This window comes from Centruroides sculpturatus, unplaced genomic scaffold (genome assembly GCF_000671375.1).
Source record: "Centruroides sculpturatus isolate CEXI.00-Female unplaced genomic scaffold, Cexi_2.0 scaffold2398, whole genome shotgun sequence".
Taxonomy (NCBI): Eukaryota; Metazoa; Arthropoda; class Arachnida; order Scorpiones; family Buthidae; genus Centruroides; species Centruroides sculpturatus.
Genome location: NW_019386529.1, coordinates 30,370 through 39,824, shown reverse-complemented (window position 1 = coordinate 39,824; position 9,455 = coordinate 30,370). Strand labels below are relative to the sequence as shown.

General features: G+C 30.6%; 2 protein-coding genes across 2 annotated transcripts in view; both read left to right on the top strand.

The window, feature by feature from the left end:
- Nucleotides 1–175: 175 nt before the first annotated feature.
- On the top strand, nucleotides 176–8,943 carry LOC111615237 (the record flags this gene model as incomplete). The annotated part of the gene is made up of 27 exons (XM_023356646.1): nucleotides 176–258; nucleotides 339–1,643; nucleotides 1,717–2,025; nucleotides 2,111–2,265; nucleotides 2,332–2,536; nucleotides 2,614–2,625; nucleotides 2,742–2,806; nucleotides 2,883–2,976; nucleotides 3,056–3,210; nucleotides 3,305–3,373; nucleotides 4,654–4,771; nucleotides 4,840–4,998; nucleotides 5,071–5,143; nucleotides 5,213–5,336; nucleotides 5,416–5,472; nucleotides 5,551–5,600; nucleotides 5,685–5,811; nucleotides 6,843–6,946; nucleotides 7,016–7,118; nucleotides 7,200–7,347; nucleotides 7,407–7,470; nucleotides 7,551–7,617; nucleotides 7,723–7,805; nucleotides 7,873–8,011; nucleotides 8,085–8,174; nucleotides 8,255–8,315; nucleotides 8,580–8,943. Coding segments are annotated over 27 exons (4,030 nt in total), but the record flags the coding sequence as incomplete, so codon positions are not given.
- The window catches only part of LOC111615236 (adhesion G protein-coupled receptor L4-like), a 3,169-nt gene continuing 2,317 nt past the window's right edge, over nucleotides 8,604–9,455 (top strand). Inside the window, exon 1 of the mRNA XM_023356645.1 lies at nucleotides 8,604–8,627. Coding sequence (XP_023212413.1) covers nucleotides 8,604–8,627 — 24 coding nt within the window. The remainder of the gene's footprint in view (nucleotides 8,628–9,455) is intronic.

Here is a 9,455-nt window from a genome sequence, read left to right as displayed (position 1 = left end):
TTAATTTCTGTAATATAAATAATTGTATTGATAGAAATAAAACGAGGATTTATCTGTGTAGTTGTTCATTTTTTATAAATTAAACACAAGTTGACAAGCATCTGTACAACAAAAATCATGTGTGAATGAAAATAATGAATGTTAATGTGTTATGTTTAAGTATGATTTTTTTCAGTTTAGTCTATTTATCAGAGGTTCGTCTAATTCAGGTGGGTATGATGGAGTTTGTACGATTAATTAATGCTTTTTCACTTAAAGGTAAGAATATTTTTCTGTAATTAATCAAATAAGAACGTTTTTAGCACGAAATAAATTATATTGTTAATATAATTTTTTCCTTTTAGCACCCACTACCACTACTACAACTACATTGGCTCCAACGACGACAACAACGACTGAACCCCCAACAACCACAACAACTGAGCCCCCGACGACTACGACAACAACTGAACCTCCTACAACTACGACAACAACGGAACCCCCAACAACTACGACGACAACAGAACCCCCAACAACTACTACAACAACCGAACCCCCGACGACTACCACAACGACGGAACCCCCGACGACTACCACAACGACTGAACCCCCAACGACTACCACAACGACTGAACCCCCGACAACTACCACAACAACCGAACCTCCTACAACTACCACAACAACCGAACCTCCGACAACTACCACAACAACCGAACCTCCAACAACTACCACAACAACAGAACCTCCAACAAGTACGACGACAACAGAACCCCCAACAACTTCCACAACAACAGAACCCCCGACAACAACAACAACCGAACCTCCAACTACTACTACTACAACTGAATCCCCAACAACTACAACTACCGAATCTCCAACAACTACAATAACTACCGAACCTCCAACAACAACAACTAAAGCTCCGACAACAACAGAATCTCCTACCACCACAACAACGACAACCAAAGCTCCGACAACAACGACAACAACAACGGAAGTTCCTACGACAACAACAAAAGCTCCTACAACAACAACTGAAGCTCCAACTACGACAACAATTGAATTAACGAGTACCACAACAACCACAACCACTGAAGCTCCAACAACAACGTCTACTACAACAGAAGCGCCTATCACATCAACGACATCAACTACAACAGAAGCACCGACCACTACAACAACCACAACGGAAAAACCAACCACAACAACAACTACTACCGAAAAACTAACCACAACAACAACAACTACAACAGAAATACCCACCACGACAACAACTACAACAGAATATCCGACCACAACAACAACTGAGATTCCAACAACAATTACATCTACGACAACTCCAGTGGAAACATCCACAACTACTAACATTCCAACAACTACAACTACTGAAGCTTTAACATCTACAACAACAACTGAATCTACGTCTACTAAACCTCCTACAACAAGTTCGACGATTCCAACAACTGAAACTACAACAACAACTACTCCTACGACAACAACAACAACTTCAGAAACGTCAACCACAACCAGTGTAACTACTACAACTTCTTTACCTACAACAACAACGACAACGGTAATTATACCGACAACAACCACAACTACTACCGTTTCAACGACAGAATCCACAACTCCGATTTCAACTACTACAGCTGCAATAAATGAGAGTAAGTACTGAAGAGGATGCCAAAAATGTCTCAATGTTTAACAATAATTTAAGGAATTGTAATTAATTTTTAGCCTGCTTGCCTTACTGCGAGTCCACAAGCTATTGTTGGCCCAACATGAAACTAAATGGCACAGATGTAGGTGATAAAACTGTTTCATTCGCAAATGGCCCTATAGGGTTAGGTTGGGGTGCTTCGTTTCGTTCCGAAGAAGATTCCGATGATGCTGGAGCGTGTCTTAAATTTACCAATTTTGCGAAGGAAAAAGGACACGAAAACTGTTTGAAAGATCCTACCCAGTGTCCAAATGGATTCTCTTTCAGCGTTTGGGTTAATATTATATTTTACAGAAGCAAAAGACGCAAATATATAATCGATTCCGGTGAGAAACTTTAACAGAATCTTCTATGTTTTGTACATTTAGGCGCTGTTGTTTCCATTTTATACAAAGTATTAAAATTTTATAGGGTGCCCAGGACTGTATATTTATTATTCTGAAATTACCCTTTGTGCCGGTTTATGTAAAAATGATCAAAAATGGGAAGCATGCGCACCCGGCCCAATACCGAATAGTACTTGGAGTAATTTGGGTGTAGCATGGAAAAAGGATAATGGCATAAAGGTAAAGTTTTATTATTTAACAAAAATTAAGATTATTTTCTTTAATTAATTACTAATTGATATTCAGATTTACGTTAACAACACATTGGAAGCTTGGACTATGTATCCGGAAGAATTAACAGAAGAAGTAAAGAAACAAGATGAAGTTACAGTTGGTTGCAAGAAAGTTGGATCTGGTTACAGTCATTTTGCTGATTGCGAGCTCGATGAAATTGCGTATTGGTTTCGTGATCTCTCACCTCAAGAAACAAGTTGTTTTCTTGGTGATTATGGTAAATACTCTCCATTAATTGTTATTAAATCTTTTATTTGCGTTAAACTAATGATCAATATTCTCGTTGGGCTTCAGACGAAGAAAAAAGTAAGTTATATCTTAAACTTATTATTATTATTATTGAATTTGTAGTGTAAACACACTTTAACCTTAAATAATTTAAGTTGTACGCTTTATGAAATTCCACTCTTCTTATCGTTTAGACTGCGATACAGAAACTCATCCGTTATTCTGCGAAACAAATCTGGCCAAACTCGTTGCTCTTGTGGTAAGTTCCTTGACATATAATTTAAAATAAAGATATTTAAAATAAATTATTTATATTCTTATCAAATTAATTTTAGGGAGACATTCCTTTAGACAATCCCGAAGTTTTACGCGAGGTTCTAAAACATTTGGGCAAAGTCGCAAAAATCGAACCCGAACCAGCGGATAAAAGTAATAATGGATATATTTCTAAACGGTATGATATATTTAAATATATTTTTATATGATCCTTATGTGATTTTTTTAATAGAAAACAGCACCGATGAAAAAATTGATGAAGAGAAAGAAGAAAAAATGTGTGAAGATTTAACAAGTTTGGTCAACATTATTAATATTATAATGGAAAGAACAACAACTTTATCTAGAAAGAAAAATATAAGTGTAGAAGTTTTTGAAATAAATCTAGTAAGAGTTAATTACATTTTCGTAAAAATTATAATAATTATTTTAAAAATTGTAATAGTTTTTTTGTTATAATAAATGCATAAATCTTTAACAGCTTCTCCAAAATTTGGTTTGCGGTGCTTTAGCTGAAAAGTATGCTGACTGTTGGAAAGAGATAAATAAAGTACGTAAAATATTTTAAAACAAGTATATTTATTTTTATTATATACTTTATGTTAATTTTTACCGAAACCGTTAAAAGTGTTGAGTTTTCAGTACAATTTCCAAGATTTATATATTTGTAAAGGTGAAATTTAGACATTTTGAAAAAAAAGAACTATATTGACAATTAACTCAACAATGACTACAGTCTTGAAAGTAATCATCATCAATATCGATCATATTTTTCCATCTTTGCTGCAAACTTTCAATATCGTGAGAATAGAATGACTGTGGTTTACTTTGAAGAAGGTCTCGAACGTTGGATATAAAACTGTAAATTAACAATATCGTGAGAATAGACGGTAGTGAGTTGGCGCCAAGTCTTGGCTGTAAAGTTGGATGCTAGTCTAGATTGGCCAACTTCTATAAAGTCATGGGATGCCGCGTTGTCGTAGTGGTACTGAAAAGATCTATGTTCTTTTGTGACGGTGATGTGAGTTGGAAGCATCTCCATCATAATGACGCCAAACAAACACATTGCCTTCTGCACTATCGGTCCTTTGACATTTGCAACAGCTGGCCGATCTTTGTTCGTCTGTAAACGCTTTAACAAACACTTTACAAATGAGATCGTGGGCTTTCGTGGCGTTGTGGTCACTTTTGATGTAAATGAGCAACAGCACGCGAATGTGTTCTTTCGAAAGTTTTATGTTGTCAGACATTAAAATAATTTAAAACATGCATTTTATTTTTTATTTTATTTTCCGCATAAAATTTGAACTATAGATATTACGTGTATAATTCAAATTTTATGATATAGATATCTATATCAAAGATAGATGTAGATTTAAGTCATACATGTTTCCATTACTTAACATTTCGGAACCATTATTAGAAGTGAATGGCAGTGCTGTGTTCACTAAACTCGAAAATTCTGGAGCAGTTGAGTATTTTCTGCTGAGTATGTTCTCTACATAGAAACGGAACATCTTCATTTCGGGCTTTGCTTCGAAATTCTAATGCGAGCTCCTCCCATCCTCCTCTTCGAACTCATCCCCTGCCGCCAAGGACGAGATTTAAATTCTCCAAAATGGTCTTTAGCCTTGATTAAAAAAATCACCTGACCCATCGTTCATCAGATTCATTGCTATTACATAGCAGTTAACGTTACCATTAGAACTGTTGTTTGCTGAACGTAGCCAATAAATATGATTTTCTGAAATAAAAAAAAAACATAATAGAATTTTACATATATTTTATTTAAAAAATTATTAGTTTACATTAATGATTTATCTTTAATAGAAAAATGGCGGTTCCGCAGAATTGGTAAAATCGTATGTGGATTGGGTGTTGCTAAAATCAACGGATACAAATTACACGGAAGTTCCTACAGTCATCGAACAGAAATGTTTTAATATTGGTAAACTTTATAAAATAAATAAATAATAATATTAAAAATAAAGACTATTACAGTCTTTTAATTTTTAGAATGCAGGATCTTTGTTTCGTCGGCAGCAAAGATACTTGGCGAAGATAATGGTAACATTCCTCTCTCGGAACATATGCAATCAGAAGAACAAAATGAAACTGCCGAAGAAAAAATTCAACTTACAGCTTCGTCGAAAATTATAGGAAATAGAAAACCAAGTAAGTAAATATTATATTAATATAATAAAATTCAATTTTAATCTATATTTTATATATAATGTTTCGTTTTAGATGAACGTATTCATATACTGAACTGTAAATATGACAGTTTGAGTTCGGTTGCACCTCTTCAAAATTCTAATTCGTGAGTAAATTCTGAAATAATTTTATCATATTTTATTTTATAAATTTATATTTTTAAATTCTGTTTTAGGGGTGATGATGATGAATGGGTATTTATCGATGGTGATGTGACATCACTAGAGATGGTACCTGAAGCCAGTTCTGATAATTTAGAAAATGATCCAATTTTGATGGGTTTTTCGAATAAGCAGAAAGTAATTTATATTTTTGTTTTCTATATAATATATTCATATATAAAATATATAATAGCTGATATATTATTTGATATTTTAGAAAAAAATGACAGGACGTAAACTTCTGGCATCTGAATCAGATATTGAAAATTGTGAAGTGAGTCTTATACTTGTATATTATGTAACCTACATTCTTTCTCTCTCTCTCTAAAATTTAACATTTACTGCACCACAGATTAAACAAAGATATTGCGTGCGTTGGAAAGAAAGCCAGGAAATTAAAGGGTAATTTATTTATTTTTTAATTTAACAAATCTACTTTGAACATGTTTATCTTCTTTATATATTTACTTCTAATATTTTAATCAGACGAGACGATAAAGGCGGATGGTCAGATGAAGATTGCAAATTAGTTAACTCTTCGGAAGAATCTACGACTTGTGCTTGTCAGTCATCAGGAATCTTTACTGTGATGTCGAAGTTAAGAAAACCTTTCGTGAGTTCCTTTCAATAATATATTTCTTTCGTGATTCATGTGCTTTGCATATGCACTTGATACTATATAATGTTTAGATTTAAATATATCTTAAGGTTATATTAATTATTCTTGATGGTATACACGTATAAGTACTTTTACCCATTATTATTTTATTTATAACATTCTTTGTAAAAAATTATGATATAAATTAAAATTTATTCATAATAAGTTTAATAGTAAAATTTCAGTTTAATTTTCATTTAAAAAATACCAAAAATTCCACTGATTAGTTACTTAAAGTGTTAAATATGATCTACTTTAATATTTAAAAATAGTAAATATAAAGAGCTTTGAGAATTGTTGATGTGCACAAATACAAGATCAAAGTTAGTATAGAAATATTCCTCTTCTTTTAATAACATTTAAAAAAAATATTTTTCTCTCACTTTTGATTTTTTCCACTTTGTTTGGCACTAAGAGAGACTTTTAAATATCCATCATGGGTTCGTTCAGGCCCACAATTGGGGGTCCAGGGATGCGGTACGAAGTCCGACACGTCCGGGACAGACCGCCAGTGAAAAATTTCTGGGGTTTTTCGCCTGCTTGACTCATCTCGGACTTCCTCAGAGCGATAGATTGCTGCTATAACTCCTACACCATCCATCACCATTTACATGATATTCTCACAATGTTATTAAGTTAATAGCCTGTAAATATTTTTAAAAAAGTGTTATAATTTATTTTAATATTTGTGTTTAAATTTTTTTCTGGATATAGAAATTTTTGTTATGTTTCTGATTTTTCTGATACTCCACAGAAACGTTTTATTATTATTTCTGTGAATTAAAAATAGCGAAAAGCATAACTAAACTAGAAAAAGGATCCGACAAAGGATCGATTCCCAGTTCATTTCAAAATTATCCGATAAAATCATCTATAATTAGCTATTCTATTTTATTTTATACTAGATAATCATTTAATATTTAATTATTGTTAAGTCAATACCGAAAAGAATAATCTTAGTTATTTGATTTTCCTATTTCATATAGGATATTCCACCTGAACCAGAGTGGTTAAAACTATTAAAATGGATTCTTATGGGTATTTCTTTGCTGCTTCTTATATTTTATATAATTTGCATCGCCTATTCCGTGTAAGCAACTTTTATTTTAATTAGTTAATATATTTAATTGCATTAATTTAATAATTTTTCCATTTTCAGACCTTTGCACGAACAATTTCACACAATTCGATTCAACACATCTATTGCTGCTGTAGTTGCTTTAGGCTCATTTTTAGCTGCCGAATTTTTACGTGACAATGAAGTAAAATTTTACATATATATATATATATATATAATTTTAGTAATTCTCATAAATAAAAATAAATTTTATTTACCATGTTAGGAGGTATGCAGAATTTTATCAGGTACTATCCATTACTCCTACACCGCTGTTTCAGCGTGGCTTTTAATGGAAGGTCACGCATTATTCAGTGCTATTGTAGCTGGTGTTGTTAAAGGAAGAGTTTTCTTATATTTACTTCTTGGTTGGGGTAAGTTAATTTTATTAATTATTTCAACTGCTGATTATAAAATTCTAATAATTCTATAGGCTTGCCTGCTATAGCTGTCGGTGTTTCGGTCGTCTTATATACAGATTACGGCTACGATTACAGGTAAATTAAATAAGTAAATTTATTAAATAAAAATTAATGTTAATTGTGTTTAGTAGTCCTAAATATATACGCGTTTACAGATGTATGGTTGGACCAACGAACGAAATGAAAATGATACTTATCGGAAGCATTTTAGCACCAACAACGGTAATTCAAGTTAATTAAAATTTCTGTTATATATAACAGATTTTTTACGATTTTAAGATTGTTACATTAATTTTATAGAGTTTTATTTAAATATTTGATTGATAGGTTGCATTTTTATGGTCGTTACTAACTATGTGTAACATTGGCACTCCTGTTATCAAGAAAACAGCAGTAGTGAATGAAATAAGGTTTGAATAATTTAAAAAGAACGTTTTTTCTTGTGTAAATTAAATAAATTAACTTAAAAAATTTTAGTTCTGCAGCTAAAACACACTTCATCGTTAATATTTTATTTCTGGTAACTTGGGTCTGTGCAGTTTTTACTTATATTGATTTACGACTGGATGACTTACCTCCGTTTAATCCAGTTTTTCAAGTTTTAAATGCGTCTTTGGTAATTTTTATAAATAATTTTTAATTTCCATTAAAACTTATTAATAATTGAAATTAATATGATTTCATTTCAGGGAATATTTTTTGTTTTAATAATTGGTTTTGGGTCGAAACATTTTCGTTCTTCAATCTGTAGAAGCAGAAAAAGAGGAATTAGTGCTGCAGTATGAATCTAACATAATTCTTTTAATTTTTATAATAAATTAAAAATAGATAAGTAATTAATTTTAAATTTATTTTACAGAAATCATTGGATCCCTTCGAATATAATGACAATGCTGTTTTAGATAAATATCGAAAAACATGTAAGTATGCCTTTCAAATCTGTTAATATCCTAAGATATAATATATAAGAGGACATTTCTCTCTACCAAATAAGAAATTTTAAATTACGAGGCTCTAAATTATAGTCTTATAGCATAAGGCCTAAGCCAGCGATGGCCCCCATTACTGATCTAAATCTAACTTATTCATCTTATACATAAATCAGACCTTTTTCCCACAGTATATCTTTTAGTTATTGTTTACTTTAATTTTTTTACATCTATAATAATTGAAAATCATTACAGTTTCAGGATAAATCAAGTTAAAAGATGGCAAATTCAGAAGTGCAAAGTGTATACACCTAGCAACATGTGCCTTACTTTAATATAGATGTTTAAATACAGATTGTGTATAGGAAAAAAAAAAAAACAGATTTTAAGCTTATACGGTGAGAAAAGTTAACGAATTTAATAAAATTATTTTAAAAAAATAATGTTTTCTACACGAGTAAATGAAAATTCACTGTAATTTTAATGTATCCAATAAACCAAATATATTCATTAATAAGATTTAATGACAATTTTGTGTGTTACAAAAAATATTAAATAATTATTTTCTTAAATAATATACGAATAAGACTTTGTTCTACAGCATTATAAATATAATTTTCTAATATTTACTTATTTATTTAATATAATAAATGTGGAACAAAATATCGATTTGGTTTAAATAAATATTAAAATATCATTAAAAATGTAAGTGCTGCAGGATATTTAAAGTTTGTTTTAATATTAATATCATATTTATTATTTAAATAATATTATTATACATTTTTTTATTCTTTATTCTTCTGTACGTTTTTTTTTCCACTTCTGTGTAATCTGTGTGTATGAAATAGCACTACAGAAACATGTACTGTACATTAAAGCTTATAGAAGATTATTAAAATGCATTATTTAAAACATTTGATGGTATTTTTTATTTTAAAATTTTTATTTAAAATATATTTTACAATTTTAAACACGACAAATATATAAAATTTGAATAACTTGATATTTAATTAATTAAATTATTATTTATGTATTTGTTTTTACATCAATTAAAATATTATTATTCAGCGTAAGAAGGAATTACTTCTCTCTATAAAAAAAAAATCCAGTAACGAGTTGCTTAACTTTCTC